Consider the following 17687-nt stretch of genomic DNA (forward strand, 5'->3'; position numbering starts at 1 on the left):
AGAACACACTTCTCTTTGAATTAAGTTGTGTATGGCTAACTCTGCATGTTCCTACAAGTTGCCTGTGTAGCTAGGTCAAAAGAAGGCAACGCTGATCCACTATAATCCTTTCATGAAAGCTCAGAATGCTGTAGTACCAAATTGCTGTGTTTAATTCTCCCCTTTCCAAAAACAGTCTCGAGCTTCAGGCGCGGGTGCGAAATCATCTGATGACATTGTTCGTGACGTGGCAAGTGACATCCAAAGTAAACTTCCCAAAGACTTTCACATTGAAGCCGCAATGCGGCGATACCCCACGACCTACACCCAGAGCATGAACACCGTGCTTGTCCAAGAGATGGGGCGATTTAACAAACTCCTGCAAACAATCCGAGACTCCTGCATCAACATCCAGAAAGCAATCAAGGTGAGGTGCCCCTTCCAGAAGGCATGTGAAAATTTCAGCCGGCTGGCGAGAGGAGCTGTCAGCTCCCATTAATGTCATGGATGCCTCTGGGAACTTGTCGATTGCACTTTTAGCTGGTGGTGTCATCATTATTCCTGAGCTCTGCGCTTAACAGTTGCTTGGGAGCAGCATTCATTCCTAACCAATGTGTTGTGCTGCATAATGTATTCCTGTTGGTCTGGAAATGAGAAAAAAGGAAAGCAGAAAGTATAACTTGCTACAGATGTTACAAGTATCTGTGGCCACCATGGAGCCAGGGAAGCTCTTCACCCTTCTAGTACACTATCTACTACTGCTAGTACTAATACTACTACAACAGTAAGTGGGCAACCTGGACAAAAGCAACAACTATCCCATCCAATGTCCTCAAAACTGACTATGCTTCTTAGACAAATGGGTGATACAATCCAACTACATCTAAAGGACTACAAATTATACACTACTACAAGGATCTAGTGCAGTGTTTCTCAACCTGGGGGTCGGGACCCCTGAGGGGGTCGCGAAGGGGTGTTAGAGGGGTCGCCAAAGACCATAAGAAAACACATTATTTTGTGATGGTCATGGGGATTCCATGTTGGAAGATTGAACCAATTCCATCGTTGGTGGAGTTCAGAATATTCTTTGATTGTAGTGAACTATAAATCCCATCAACTACAGCTCCCAAAAGTCAAGGTCTATTTTCCCCAGGCTCCACCAGTTTTCACATTTGCAGTATTGAGTATTTGTACCAAGTTTGGTCCAGATCCACCATTGCGTGAGTCCACAATGCTCTCTGGATATAGGTGAACTACAACTCCCAAACTCAAGGCCAATGCCCACCAAAGTCTTCAAGTGTTTTCCGTTGGTCATGGGAGTTCTGTGTGGCAAATTAGGTTCAAATCCATCGCTGGTGGAGTTCAGAATGCTCTTTGATTATAGGTGAACTATAAATCCCAGAAACTATAACTCCCAAATTACAAAATCAATCCTCCCCCAACTCCACTAGCATTTACATGTGGGTGCATTGGGTATTTGTGCCCAGTTTGGTCCAGTGAATGAAAATACATCTTGCATATCTGGTATATACATTATGATTTATAACAATAGTAAAATGACTGTTATGAAATAGCAACAAAAAATGTTATGGTTGGGGGTCACCATAACATGAGGGACTGTATTAAGGGGTCACGGCATTAGGAAGATTGAGAACCACTGATCTAGTGGGAGACGTATGGGCTCCTTCAGCATTCCCTGGCTACGCATCTTGAATAATCTATGAACAAACCAAACAAACTTATTGTGTATGTATGAGATTGTGTTATAACACGCCTGGGATCTGGCTGCTCCAGATGTTTGGTTGAACTACTAACTCCCATGAGCCTTCATTAGTAGCCAGGCTGAGAGGGACTGAGAGAAACTGAAAAAACCACAGATAAAGTTAGGTGGTGTTGTTTTTCACCTTGAATATGTTTTCATGGATTTTGAATACTGTTTATATTTAATTCTGTTTTAATGTTGGCATATTTGTGTATTTTATATTGTATACTAATGCTTTTATGTTAAGCCGCTTTGAGTCTCCTCCGGGAGAGATAAAGCAGGATATACCATATATACGCGAGTATAAGTCAACCCGAAAATAAGTTGATTTTACCACAAAACACTGGGAAAACATATTGACTTGAATATAAGATAAGGGCGGGAAATGCAGCAGCTACTGGTAAATTTAAAAATAAAAATAGATACCAATAAAATTACGTTAATTGAGGCATCCGTAGGTTAAATGTTTTTGAATATTTCCCGTATTTCAAAGAAAAATGGTAAACCAGATCTGTAAGTGGAAAAGTAGGGTCAACAAAAACAATATGGTATCAACAATAACAGAATAATAATAATGATAACAACAAACTACTACTACTATTACTACTTCATTTTATCCTGCCCTATCTCCCTATGGGGACTCAGGCTGGCTTCCAACATAGTAACAAGCCAACATTCAGTGCTTATATAAACAATGCAGATATAGATCTATAATTATATATACTGATTTCACATATGCATTTCCTCTGAAGCGTTTGCAAATCCTCTATCTCTCTATATGTGCACTTCCTTCATGCAGTATTGCAAGCGCTATATATCTATGTTTATATCTATTTAGACAGCTCTCTATATATGTCTGTATGCATGTGCGCATTTCCCCTGTACTATTTGCAAGCCCTATATATCTATATTCATATCTATCTAGACACGTCTATATATATTTGTGTGTGCATTTCCCCCTTGTAATATTTTCAAGCCCTATATATCTGTGCTCATATATATCTATCTAGACATCTCTCTATATTTTGATAATTATGTCTATATAGAATTTGCAAATACTTGTTAACATGTGAGGGGAAAATACATATATAAAATTATTTACACACAGAGAGATATATATACAGATATAGGTACCTCTATATATGTATTGATCTCTATATTTGGATAATTATGTCGATATAGAATTTGCAAATACTTGCAAGCTTGTGAAGGGAAAATACATATATAAAATTATTTACACACAGAGAGATATATACAGATAAATAGGTACCTCTATATATATATTGATCTCTATATTTAGATAGTTATGTCTATATAGAATTTGCAAATACTATATATAAATATACAGAGATAAATATACAATACTATATATGTATTGATCTCTATATTTAGATATGTCTATATATAATTTGCTAATACTTGCAAACATGTGAGAGGAAAATACATATATAAAATTATTTACACACAGAGAGATATATACAGATATATAGGTACCTCTATATATGTATTGATGTCTATATATAGGATTTGCAGAGACTTATAAACATGTGAGGGGAAATTCATATATAAAAATAATGTATACATATAGATACAGATATACAGTTACATGGAAATGTGTATATATCTGTAGGAGATATATACACATTTCCATGTACACATATACATATAGATATAGATGTATACATATAGATACAGATACACAGGTACATAGAAATGCATTTATATCTGTAGGAGAAATTAACATATTTCGGGGGAAATGCTTTTATAAGATTAATGGATAGATATGGTGCGCAAAGACTTCAAGAGAAGCATTCATATAGAAACATATTTATAGATCTGTAGGGTTTGCAAAGGCAGGTAACCACTTCCAAGGGAACTTTTTTTTTGTTGTGTCAGGAGCGACTTGAGAAACTGCAAGTCGCTTCTGGTGTGAGATAATTGACCGTCTGCAAGGACATTGCCCAGGGGACGCCCAGATGATTTGATGTTTTTATCATCCTTGTGGGAGGCTTCTCTCATGTCCCCGCATGAGGAGCTGGAGCTGATAGAGGGAACTCATCCGCCTCTACCCGGATTCGAACCTGTGACCTGTCGGTCTTCAGTCCTGCTGGCACAGGGGTTTAACCCACTGCGCCACCGGGGGCTCCTTCCAAGGGAACAAAAATGCACATATAAAGTTAATTCATTTAGATACACACACATAAAAACAGCCAGGAAATTGGGTGGTTTTGAAAGAGAGCCATACAAACAAGGAGGATATTTCCCTATCGACTGGAAAAGAAAACACACTGTTAAGGGAGATAAGAGGAGAGAGAAATATATCGTATATTGCAAGCAATGGCTCCCAGGCTCCGCTGCCCAGTCTTGAACACATTATAAGCCGAGGGAGGCTTTTTCAGCTCAAAAAAAAGGGCTGAGAAACTCGACTTATCTTCGAAAATATGTATAGTAAATAAATAACAACAACTATGGTCTATGTTCCTAGCTTTGCATAAATGTGAGAACTTGGAATGAGTTTTGCTTTGTACAAATGTAAGCAAAACTCATCCCAAGTTCTCACATATATGCAAAGCTTGTAACATAGACCAGAGTTGTTGTTGTTGTTGTTGTTGCTATTTCCCACAAGCTATTTCAGTGGGAGCCTTGCCTCCATTAAATACATGAATCATGCTTATAAGAGAGGCAGATTTTTGTATTACGGCTGCTTTACATTTGCGTGAGTGGTTGTCATTAACATTTTGTTAGTCTGCTCTAAATAAGTATCTTGACAATACCGTTATTTGAGAAGTTTCCTAGTGATAGTAGTCGTTGATACGTCTTTCCCTTTCCCTCAGGGACTGGTAGTGATGTCCGCAGAACTTGAAGAAGTGGTGAATAGCATTTTAAAGGGCAAAATTCCAGGCATGTGGATGAGTAAGTCTTATCCCAGCCTCAAACCACTTGGCAGCTATGTGAATGATTTTCTTGCCAGACTGAAATTTTTGCAGGTGAGCATAAATAGTGTACAAGAAACGTGTGTGTGTTTGTGTTTTTTCTTATCTTTCTTGATTCTGCACAAAAAGACTATTTCTACTAAATATTTCCTTTTCCCGCTGTTGTTGCAGACATGGTATGACAACGGGACTCCTCCAATGTTCTGGCTTTCGGGGTTTTTCTTCACTCAAGCCTTCTTAACTGGTGCCCAGCAGAACTTTGCCAGGAAATACACCATCCCGATAGACTTGTTAGGATTTGACTATGAAGTCCTGGAAGACAAGGAATACAAAAATCCTCCTGAAGATGGTGAATTTGACACCAAATCTTTATTCGTCTTTAATGGTCCGATTGGTAGCATGCACTGGATATAAAGGTGGAAAAATACAGTATATTTTAGAGTGGGATGTATGTTAGATTGGAAGTTGCTAGTCCAAAGTCACCTATTTCCCTTCCACACAGCCATATAATTTATTTTATTTATTTACAGTATTTATATTCCACCCTTTTCACCCTGCAGGGGACTCAGGGCAGATTACAATGTACATATATAGCAAACATTCAATGCCATAGACACACAACACATATAGACAGACAGTCAGAGGCTATTTAACATTCTAACTTTTCTAGCTGTTGCTTCACCATCCATCTGCGACACTGATTAAGTACTTCCTCATTCCCCACATGCTTGCTGGAGATTTTTTTATGGCCTGGTAAATTAGTTAAATTAGCCTCCTGTCACATTGCTAGGGCTCTACCTTGTTTAGGTAGAGATTAATCAAACTCCTAGTTTTAACAAACAGTTTAATTAAAACAGCACTTACTTGCTGGCTGTTTTTAGTCCAAAATATAAAACACAAAGATAGCACGTAGCTACATAATAAACAAAAACTGATAACAAAAATAACTTCGTAGTCAAAAGGGTCCAGTCCAATGGTCAAATGCTGAAAGTTCAATAACAGAGTCCAGGGATCAAGAGTCTATACTGTAGTCAAAAGCCAGTCCAAAGGTTCAAGGTTCCAGGGTTCCAAGATTACAGGAGACAGGTCAGGATACCGAAAATCCAACAGACAAAATCAGCAGCATCCACCACCAAAATACAACAGATACTTTTCTCCCAAACATCAGTCCCAAGCTTAGCTCCTTAAATCCAGTAACACCCAGCTGCAACCCATTTCCTGCACACCTCCATCCCTAATTTTTTTCATCCATGAACTCCCACTTACAGATCACCAAACCCTCTAGAACTAATACTCACATTAACCCTTCCATCACCAACCACCATCCACTGCAGACCATATGACACCTCCCCACATAAGTGGCACATAATTTTCCTACTTGACAGATGCAACTGTCTTTCGGGCTGCAGAGGTCGACAACAAGCTACACAAAATTGGCCGGAAGCTCACTCCGACCCGGGCTGGCTTCGAACTCATGGCCTTTCGGTCAGTAGTGATCTTAATGCAGCTGACTCCCAGTCAGCTGTGCCACAGTCCCGGTGCTGTAACTCAGAATGTCAAGGCAGAAAATCCAACAGTATCTGCTTTGAACTGGGTTATCTTAGTCAACACTCAGTTCAACACAGACAATGTGGGATTTTATTTAGCTGTGTGGAAGGGGCCCTAGAGAGCTTCATGCTGAGCAGGGATTTGAGCCTGCATATTCTTTCTTGTTATTCTGTCCTCATTCAACTGGCAGTAAGCTGCCTGCACCTTCAGTTTTTTTTTAATGTGGTGTGCTTACAAAATGTTCTTAATCTAGATGTTTGAGGCTCTTGTTACTTGGTTTATTTTATTTTAGGAATTCTGCTCCAATTCCATGGGATTTTGGGGCATTGGGCGAGATCTATTTTGGGAGACAATGGAGCCTGCATACCTTTTGGTATGATTTGGGGATCCCTTTAAGGATCTTATCCCATTTTACCCCTAGTAGCAAGGGATTCATGGCCTGCACCCATAAGGCTAACCTGTCACCACACAGTGGTTTACTGGACGATTGGATTCATTTCTAATGTTGTGCTAACGATAGAGAGTCTGTGTTGTGCATGTTTTGTGTGAACTGGGGCTGAGAGCTTGCCCCGGTCCAAATTACCTGTCCGAACACATCTCTCCCTATGAACCATCGCGGATATTAAAATCCTTCAGGGAAACCCTGCTTTCCATCCCGCCATTGTCACAGGCGCGATTGGTGGGGACGAGAGACAGGGCCTTTTTGGTGACTGCTCTCCAGCTATGGAACTCCCTTCCTGGTGAGATCAGGTCAGCCCTCTCCTGTCCTTTAGAAGGATGGTAAAAACTTGGCTGTGGGATCAAGCTTTCGGGACAGGGCAATAAAACAGCAATAGGAAAGATTACCAGGCCAATTAGATTTGACATGGATGACTAGGACGGTTTTAAATGGTGTATTTTAATATTTTGATAAATGTTTTTAATGTTTATGTATGCATATAAGAATTTGTGTCCTGGCATCAAATGTTTGCCGTATATATGCTCCCACTTTGGGGTGAGAAGGGCGGAATATAAATGTTTTAAATATAATAATAATAATAATTTCAATGTAGCATAGATATCCACTTGTAAGGTTATATAACACTGGTATCACACAGCTACACAGCTACTTCACAGATGCAACTGCCTTTTGGGCTGCAAAGGTCGACAACAAACTACACAAAATTGGCTGACTGTTTCATGTCTGAAATTCTCATTTTTTGACATTCCAGACATGAAACAATCAGAGCCAGCTAACAATCCCAACAAAGGATTCCCCCAGGCAGGAAGCAGCCAGGCTTTGAAGTTGTAAGGCCATTCAATGCTGATCAAAGTGGCCAATTGCAACATGCACACTTGCCTCCAACAGACAAGAGTTCTTTCTACTACCCGGGACTTTCCACAGATATATAAACCTCATTTTCCTAGTTTCCAACAGACCTCACAACCTCTGAAGATGCCTGTCATAGATGCAGGCGAAATGTCAGGAGAGAATAATTCTGGAACATGACCATACAGCCTAGAAAACTCATAGCAACCCAAGATGGAGCTTGTTTTTACCTGTTCCTCACACCTGTCAACTACATTGCATTTCCCAGTAATTCAGTTCCTATTTTAGTTCTAGAATCAATGAAAATGATGCATGCGTGCTTGGAAAATGATGGCAGCTGACTGTAGCAGTAAGCAATGCCCCAGTTGCAGTCTTTGATAACATCGTGACAGCTACCTAGTTAGGCATGGTTCTGACCTTCCAGTCGGGACTTTGTGTTCCATGTATTGATTTGCTGTTTGGTGTGCTATTTCTTCTTTCTTTCTAAATAAATGTAGGTGTCTATGTTCATGGCTTGTTCCTGGATGGTGCTCGCTGGAACAGGAAGACGAAAAAGCTCGGGGAATCATATCCCAAGATCCTTTATGATAACATGCCTGTGGTTAGTATTTATTTACACTAATATTGACATTTCAAATAAGATTCTAATTATATATATATATATATATATATACACACACACACACACACACACACACACACACATACCTCAATGGATAATTTCTTTTGAGTAGAAGTTTGGGATTGCATTCATAGGGTATAATCTCATATGCTCTTATGTGCATGGTGTTGGGCTGATAGGATGGTTCCTAAGAAGAGGCTTCACGTGGAGTCAGGTCACTGCTTCATCTAGTCCTGTATTCTAGCAGTATCTCTCCAGTTTTCAGACAGGATTATTTCTTGGTAGTCCCTGGTGATCTTCCATCTAAGTACAGTAGAATCTCAGTTAACCAGAACTCAAGCAACCAGAACTCTCAAGCAACTGGCAAAAATAGAAATAATACTGCAGTCACAAAGCTGTTTTTGTAATACAGTTACATTGTTTGTATTGTCTTAATTTGTTTAATTACTTTATTTCAGTATTAATATCAAGTCAAAACAGTTTATCTGGCATCTACCAAAACCCATGGGTGCCGGTTAACCGAGAATCTACTGGACTAAGCAAATCTGAAGTTGCTTAGCTTCTATAATCAAATGAGATTGCGTGTGTACATGGGGGTATAATAGCTCAAACTCTTTTCAAAGTAATTTCCTCTAATAGTCTTTTATTAGTCAGTATTACCCTGCCTTGCAGCTGAATATTGAACTGATATAAAATGGATTTCAGTAGTAAGACCTGTGAAGTTTGACATGCTGATGAATGCTGGGTTCCACTAATTCCACTATAGATGTTCCTGTCTGAACTGTTAGCTCCTGAAATGTTTTAGACTCAAACCAAATTAGTAGTGTGGAGTAAATAAATAGAAACTAAGATTCTACATAGAGAAATGCAGCTACAATGACAGAGCTGTTGTCACAGCTCATGATGCAGCCAAAGTGTCCTGGCCCAGATTGGGTTTCCAAGGTGAAAGGAGAAGGGTAGTGAGAATAGAAGTATCCAGTCTGCTTCTGGCAGAGAGGAGCTTTGTGACAGGCTGCTGTAACAGGATCCGATGGGCTATCTTCAGAGTCTCTACTCCCCAGCTTCTTAGAAATATTTATGTTGAGATGCTACTGAGGTATGGTTTTGGTGGTCCTTTGGGTCCACCAAAAGGAGCCCCTGGTAGCGCAGTGGATTAAAGTGCTGAGCTGCTGAGCTTGTTGACCGAAAGGTTGCAGATTCAATTCTGGGGAGCGGTGTGAGCTTCCGCTGTCAGCCCCAGCTTCTGCCAACCTAGAAGTTTGAAAACATGCAAATGTGAGTAGATCAATAGATGGGAAGGTAATGGCACTCCATGTAGTCATGCTGGCCACATGACCTTGGAGGTGTCTACTGACAATGCCGGCTCTTCGGCTTAGAAATGGAGATGAGCACCACCCCCAGAGTTGTGGACACGATTGGACTTAATGTCAGGGGAAAATCTTTACCTTTACCTTTGGTCACAGTAATGATCTTAGAATGTGAATTCCAAAATTTTGTGATGGCTTTTGGCTGAACAGGGTAACAAGCGTGGATTTAAACATTTGGCAATTGATTCAACGGATTTGATCCAGATGGGACTAATAACTGGATTTAGCCACTGGACAAAGCAGCATGAAGAGTGCTAAACTCATTTTAGAAAAGATGTTGTGTTGGCATGCATGCAAAATACGTGCCTCTTTCTGCACTTTCTGCACGGTCATATGTAGTCATACATAATCCAACATGGCTGATGACTTCTTTGTGCCTTCCATGCAGATGTGGCTCAAGCCTTGCAGACGGTCAGACATCCCTGAACGGCCCAGTTACTTGGCTCCTGTTTACAAGACAAGCGAGAGGCGGGGGACGCTGTCCACTACAGGCCACTCCACCAATTTTGTGATTGCCATGATTCTTCCTTCAGACCAACCACAGGAACACTGGATTGGGCGAGGGGTGGCCCTTTTATGCCAGCTGAATTCATAACTCTGGGCACAGAGACTGGCCTCTGATCTTGTCCCTGCCGTGATTCATTTTTCAGATGCTACTTTCTTAAGAAATGCAAACATTTAGACGTTTTTGAATAGACACCATTTGTATCTTTTGAGTTTGTAAATAAAAGTAATCCAGTAAAAAAAAGTTTGGTTTAAAAGACCGTGGAAAAACCAGGTGAAAGGGCTGCTTATTCAATAATTTTATTTTCTTGTGTTCCTTACGAATAAGGAACATACATAAGATGAACACAACACTGTTGACAATGAACAAAAACAGCATTTTATCATTTCCAGCTTGATAGTTTTTCTTTAAAAAAAACTGTTATAAAACAAACCAAAAAAAAGCCCGCCCCTCGCCCACCCACCCCACCCCAGCTGATATCTCAAATATCTTTCAGGACCATAATCACATTGTTTGAACTGTAAGGAAAGAAGTCACACTGCCTCCTAGAGATACCTACAGCATTTTCTAAGCAATAATTATCACGGCTGATTTGAGTGCAGTGTGATCAACATGGGATGTCACACAGTGACAGCATCGTAAGATACAAGTAACATACATGTCCTCCTACAAGTACATATTTAAATGAGACTGGACTTCAGCAGAATGGAATGATGAAGCCAGGTAGAAATGTAGCGGAATCCCGATTGTCCCCAGTGTGACATCGAACAGTCGAATTTCGAAATTTCCTGGGAATTCAATACTCAAGGAAACAGAAGAAGCCACGGTTGCTGTATGGCTCTTCGGAAAGCAGAACACACAAATGAGGAACTCTCTCATTGGAAGGGAAATGACAAATTCTACAATGCCTTAGCTTGACTCGTGTAGCTTTGTTTCTTGGTCAAAAGACTCCTTATTACTGCGAATTAGGTTTTTGTTTCCCTAGACAAGGCAACATTACACGATAGCACATGCCAGCAAAATGGGAAGAAAGGTACCACCTGAAGTAGAGAAAGATTCATTCATAATTACAAAAATAAACCTTAAAAAGCAATCTCCCCGCCCCTCCCTCCCACTGACCCACCCAATTTATCTTGACTAAAAAACAGCTGCTTCAGCAATGCCAGGACCCTTCGTTTAATTTGGCAAATTTGATGACAATGGTCAGAACCCCTTATCCAGGGAGAAGAGAAAGTACCACTGATTTCAAGGGGAGTTCACTATCCTTTTCGCTCTCTCCATTAAAAATGCCACTTTCTCAAGCGAGGAAGGCAAGGGCAAAGGTGTAGTGTTTGTAATTGCAAGACTCTCAGTGATCTGAGCAAATTCTCTGTGCTGACAGGACGCTGGATTTGAACCTGAACACTAACTGGTCAAAAACGTGGTCAATATTCAACACGATTCCAATCCCCCCTCCCCCACCACAAAAAAAGACACCCAACAAAAGGCATCTAACATGCCTTTAAAGTAGACAACAGTAGTCACATATATCTATATATATTTAAAAGGAATGACAACAGAAATGAACTGGAAGGATCCAAAAGAAAAAGTGATTTTAATTTGGAATGAAGGCCTTGTTCCACTTTCCAACCTAGATCGTCTTTGGGAGTGACTTGACCTGAGCCTAACTAAAAAAGCCAACCTGTACCTATTCAGCCGAACTCCTGTACCGAGATGAACTGAGAGAGAGAACGGCGTGTTGGGAGAAACCAACTGCCGTGCTAAGGTTAGTACCGTTAGGCTGTGTTATCAAAACATCAAATAGGAAGAGGGACAGAGTGAGCACTTCTTATCAGTGCCCGCTATCAGAGTACAGTCATCCAAGCTGCTTGGCACCCAAAAATGCAGTATTAAAGCTCATCATTGCTTAAGGCTTCTGGTTGAGCCCATCCTCCTAAACTACATGCACACTGAGTCTACATGTTCTATTACAGTGGTTCTCAACCTGCGGGTCCCCCAGATATTTTGGCATTCAACGCCCAGAAATCCTAACTGCTGGTAAACTGGCTGGGATTTCTGGGAGTTGTAGGCCAAAACACCTGGGGACCCACAGGTTGAGAACCACTGCTCTATTATAATGTAAAGGGCTGCTCCCCTGAGGTGCACATCTTCCCTGTACTGCTTCAATAACAGAGGGCCTTTGTGGACAACGTGAGAGACCTCAGTAAGGTAAAGGGGTTACCTTTGCTCCCCAGAAGATGGCATCTCAGAGACAAGACACCTGGCTTGCCTTTTCATCTAGGTGATTTGGGTTCCTACTTTACAGAACAAAACCCCAACTGCAGCAGCAACATAGGAACAGGCCCCATGTAAGAAAAAGTAACAAAAATTGCCCACACAGCCAATGTCAAAGAATGGGCCTTATTATCTACCGAACTCTCAGTTCTGAGCAGTGGCTGGAAGCAAAGGTGGCAAAGGCATTCAATGTAATACATTCAAAACTGTTCTGGGGAATTAGGTAAACAAACAGACACCAGGACTGCCTCTCAGGAACACTGAATCAGCTCTTCTCAGCCTGGATTTTAAGGATATATAATGCAGGAACAAATTTGGCTGTTGTGACCAAAGACATCCCCATACATGTGCTTCATCATGAGAGGGGGGGGGGGGAAGCGCAAACGGCTCTGTATTCTGGGTTTTGGGCAGCACTACTATGGTACTACAGGAAAAGGACCAGAGAGAACTAGAGAATCAAAGATTTGGCATTTTGCTAACAAATGTCTACAAACTTAACATTTAATACCGAATGCCTGTCAAATCTTCCAAAAAAACCAACCATTGGGAACCCAGACCTCTAAGGCTGGAGGCAGAAATACATAGCCCACTTTCTTGGACTCCCAAAAGACATCCAAGCAGCAAAAGGCATGAATAACATCCAGAGGAAGGGGCTCCTGTATCTGCCTGAAACTACAGAGCTGCCTGAAAGAAAGGGTGACTGCTCAAGACCTTCCGAGCTTGGAAAAATTAATTTCTGACATTCCCAACTTCTGACTAGGAGATTCTGCGTGTTGTAGACTTGACAGACCAACTTTTCCTGCCTTTGGAACATGGGTAGGAATTGTGTAGTCTTCCAGATGTTGGGCAGCAAGTCCCAGCTACCCAATGGTGAGGAATGCTGGGAGATGCAGTCCACAAACCTCTGGAGGGCTAACAATTCCCATTCCTTCTCTAAAAGGATTAATCAAAAGACAAAGAAACCGAAGGGAAGGGTTTGATCCAGAGGAATACATGGGTTCACTTTGGTCACCAACCGTTCAGTTTAGTGCAGAACAGCTGATTGGACATTATTGAGAAACAACGTCCAGAGCAGGGAGGCACCCTTGATACGGTCAAAAGGCAATTCACAAATAACACGCTCAAAAACCCTTCATTTTTAATTTTTTTAAAAGAAAATGCAACCTTAACCGCCCAGAACACTCATGCATTTCTGGATTTCTTGTTGCTGCCTTATGTATGTGTGGCACGGTGGGAGGCTGAGAACCGGCTCAGGGGCCCATGGACCACCTGGTAAGGATGCCACGCCTTGCAACACATGCTCTGGCTCTTGGCAGAGAGCAAACATCATAATTTGCTTAAATATTACGCAAAAGGCTTTGTCAGTGATCTGACTTTGACAGCACAGTGCAACCGCAAGCTGACAAAGGGGGGGGGGGACCTCCAATGCATTTGCTAACAGCATCCTGAGCATTGTATTTGGATCTCCTGCTTCCAAAATAGACTGATTAGAAATGACATCAAGCCTAGATCTTACCTTTGGGGAGCTGAACCTCATTTAACCAAGTATTTTGTTTATCTGTGTGTGTGTGTATGTTTGTTTTGGCTGGAAGACAGGACCTTGTTTCTGCAGACACCAGAATACTGTTACTTGTAAAGGAGCGCACGCCATACTGCTTTGCCTGGGAACAAATGTGCATACAGTACAACAGTGCAGACTGAAAAGCCATACAGTAAGTAACATGGTGGTAACCACAGCTAAGTACCGCAAATGGTCAAAACTGGATGTCCAACACTATTTTGTCTTCGTAAAGGGCAATCACCAGCATAATGGCGAATCCCAAGAGCAATCCTAAATTCTGGAGGATAAACTGTCCCACCGGACAGTAACCATGCTCTTCGTTGTCACCATCCCCATGAAGCATCTCTGGAAGCTGAAAGGGAAAGAAAGAGTAGCATAATAAGATACTCCACTTAGGCAGAAAAAAAATGAAATGTAAATATACAGAATGAGGGACACCTGGCTCGAGGGCAGTACGTGTGAAAAAGATCTTGAAGTCCTTGTGGACAACAAGTTAAACATGAGCCAACAATGTGATGCTGCAGCTAAAAAAGCCAATGGGATTTTGGCCTGCATCAATAGGAGCATAGTGTCTAGATCCAGGGAAGTCATGCTACCCCTCTATTCTGCCATAGTGAGACAACACCAGGAATACTGTGTCCAGTTCTGGGCACCACAACTGAAGGGAGATGTTGACAAGCTGGAATGTGTCCAGAGGAGGGCAACTAAAATAATCAAGGGTCTGGAGAACAAACCCTATGAGGAATGGCTTAAAGAGCTGGGCATGTTTAGCCTGAAGAAGAGAAGGTTGAGAGGAGACATGTATAATAAGTATGTGAGAGGAAGTCATAAGGAGGAGGGAGCAAGCTTGTTTTCTGCTGCCCTGGAGACTAGGACGCAAGGAAACAATGGCTTCAAACTATTCCAGGAGATTCCATCTGAACATTAGGAGGAACTTCCTGACTGTAAGAGCTGTTCAGCAGTGGAACTCTCTGCCCCAGAGTGTGGTGGAGGCTCCTTCTTTGGAGGCTTTTAAACAGAGGTGGGATGGCCATCTGTCGGGGGTGCTTTGAATGCAATTTTCCTGCTTCTTGGCAGGGGGTTGAACTAGATGGCCCACAAGGTCTCTTCCAACTCTATAATTCTATGATTATCTCTTTATCCCAGATTATACAGTACTGGAAACTCAAATAATGCAGTTCAAAGCAGATAACCTGGGATCAGATCATGAGATATAAGCACCATGTGGAAGGGGCCTAAGATATATATCTCATCACAGTCTTGTCTTTTGTCATCCACATTTTGCAGTACAAATTCACAACAGGAAAACAGAAGGAAAAAAAACTCCTCAGAAAAGTATTCATACAAATGACAGATAGTAAATACATAAAAAGTGTTTTAGCATTTGACTAAACATATCCTGCAAAGTAGCCTGATAGAATTCCCTGAGCCAACAGCTGAGATGAATGAGGTGGAGCTTATGGACATAATGCAGAAAGCATTCTGTATGCTATTATCTGTAGATGGAAAATGTGCACACAGAAAGATGAAACGAGCAAATGATGCCCTTGGTAAAGGAGGAGTCCCACTCCATACAGTCACAGGCATGTATTCCTCCTGCCAAACAGGCCAGGCGGAAACATTAAGCAACCCTCTAATTATGAATCCTGTGCATCAGATTTTCCATATATATTGCGCATGGAGGGCTGAAAGGCAATCTTCTGGCAACAGAAACAAAAATGGCTGCAGCATCTCATAAGATTTAATTATAAATCTGCTCTGCTTTTGACTCTGTATCCTGGAATGTTTGTAATTTCTTTTCTTTACTATGACGTAACAAGCTGAAGGATAATGCCATTGGCCTACTGTCCCATGGCTGTTCTTGTGAACATTCCTACATAAGCCATTGTGGCTGTGAGGAAAAAGCAAACAAGTCTCTAAGTTGGGGGCAAACACGAAAAGATGGCATGTGTCCCCAGCCTCCTCCTGGCAAACGTTTCCATCATAGGTTAAAGAAAAGGGGGAAATTGGTTTGAGGAGGGCATGGGCTGCAAGAAGGGAGCGTGCACAATCCGGGGGCCACCATTTCAGATAATCACTTAGGCATGTCACTCCAAAAGTTTCTCCTTTTGCAGTGCAGTTCATACGACTTGGGCCACGTGGAAACTGCGCCCTGCTCTTTACCTCACTAATATCAGTGTGGTGAGAAAATGTGAGGTATAAACATAAACATAACAACAACAACAACAGTAGCAGCAGCAACAAAAACAATCATCAACTTCCTCCTTTCTGGGTCTACCTGCAATTGCAACATTTATTCACAGCCCTCAAAAAACATCTACCCTTTCAGATATATTAGGATTTCAGTTCCCACTGTTGCCCACCAATCCTCCAACCACAATGCAAGAAAAAGATGGCAGAAACTGCAGGTAATTCAACAGAGGAAAGTGGGAAACTATAGGGAAGAACTGCAGTCTGTTATCTTGCGTACCAAGTGCTCCAGTGCTGGACATGACGTACAGAACTCATTACAGAACACTGCCATGTGCAAACATATGCTACTCTCTCAAAGTTAACACAGGTTAGCATGACTCTTACCATATCTACAAGGGCGACATAGAGGAACATGCCAGCAGTGACTGCAAAGATCCAGAGGGTGATGTTATTGGCATACTGTCCCACGGCTGTTCCTATAAGCATCCCTACGTAAGCCATCATGGCTGACAGGAGATTGTAAACAATGGCCTGCTTCACGGTCATGCCTGCTTTCAGAAGCACAGCAAAGTCACCTACATGGAAGACAAGAATAATACCATTATCAGAAAGCATGGCTATGGCTCCTTTAGCTTGATCAGAGAGGCTTGTCTTATAGCAGGGGAAGGCAAGGTTTGGCCCCTCAGGGCCATTTTTGTGGTCTTCAGGGGTCAAAATTTTTGTTTTTTTGAAAAACACACAAACAACAGAGAAAAACAAGATAGACTGGTCCCCGGTCAAAAACTACTTTAATGTTAAACAGGCATAGAAATGGGAGAGACAAGATAAGAAGATAACACCAACACTAACCCTATCTACGGGGGCATAATCAGTAAATTAGCTCACTAACTCTCCCTCCCCAAACCCTCCAGTCCCTTTGCACACTCCTCCCCCCACCTTTTTCCTGTGCTTTTCTCTCCCCACCTTTCCCTATCTCAATCCTTACCAAACCTACCCTCCTTCCCTGGATTATCACATTTGATTCAAAAGATATGTCCATGATTGACACCCTCTTGATGTATACCCTATTTAAAATCTTTAATAAAAATCATTTAAAAATTGGTTTGAAAAAAAAAAACCCAACAATATTTCAAATACCCTTTAAGGGAATGTGGTGGGCATTTCCACCACACATGGAGGTCCTAAGTTCTCTCATGGGCTCAAAAACAATTTCTGTGTGTGTATGTGTGTGTGTATGTATATATGTGTGTATATAAATAAATAAATATAAATAAAATGTATTAGCCATGAAATGCCATCTAGCAGGCACAGATCACACTTCTGCCATACTCTTGGCATCTCATGGGAAAATTCAGATTCAGAAGATGCCCATTTGAAACAGGAAGTACTTAAGAAATTACTTCTGTTGACTTTGTGTCCTCTCCTAGCCCTAAAATGGCTCAGGATGATCCCCAAACATAGTGTGATATGCCCTATGGAGTAGTGGGTGGGGAACCTGTTTTATTTTTTTGGTGGGAGGAGGTATTCAGGGGTGCAAATTTGACTTATACACAGGGACATATGGAATACTAGTGTGCAATATTCTCACTATCATGTGTTGTTGGGAATCTGGTGTTTTTTATTTCCCCCTGTCA

At 41.4% G+C, this 17687-nt stretch overlaps 2 protein-coding genes across 4 annotated transcripts in view; one reads left to right on the forward strand and one right to left on the reverse strand.

Annotated features, from left to right (window-relative positions):
- Positions 1-10301, forward strand: part of DNAH7 (dynein axonemal heavy chain 7) — a 184480-nt gene extending 174179 nt beyond the window's left edge. The window contains exons 60-64 of the mRNA XM_060780806.2: positions 176-406; positions 4576-4728; positions 4846-5023; positions 8029-8132; positions 9909-10301. Of these exons, the coding sequence (XP_060636789.2) occupies positions 176-406; positions 4576-4728; positions 4846-5023; positions 8029-8132; positions 9909-10115 (873 nt within the window). The 3' untranslated portion in view covers positions 10116-10301. The remainder of the gene's footprint in view (positions 1-175; positions 407-4575; positions 4729-4845; positions 5024-8028; positions 8133-9908) is intronic.
- A 7-nt stretch (positions 10302-10308) lies between these two features.
- Positions 10309-17687, reverse strand: part of SLC39A10 (solute carrier family 39 member 10) — a 61790-nt gene continuing 54411 nt past the window's right edge. For all 3 annotated transcript variants that reach the window (XM_060780774.2, XM_060780766.2, XM_060780782.2), the window contains exons 9-10: positions 16438-16628; positions 10309-14212 (exon numbers count right to left, since the gene is read on the reverse strand). In XM_060780774.2, the coding sequence (XP_060636757.2) occupies positions 14054-14212; positions 16438-16628 (350 nt within the window). In that variant the 3' untranslated portion in view covers positions 10309-14053. The remainder of the gene's footprint in view (positions 14213-16437; positions 16629-17687) is intronic.

The sequence above is a fragment of the Anolis sagrei genome, chromosome 1 (assembly GCF_037176765.1).
Source record: "Anolis sagrei isolate rAnoSag1 chromosome 1, rAnoSag1.mat, whole genome shotgun sequence".
In the NCBI taxonomy this organism is placed as follows: Eukaryota; Metazoa; Chordata; class Lepidosauria; order Squamata; family Dactyloidae; genus Anolis; species Anolis sagrei.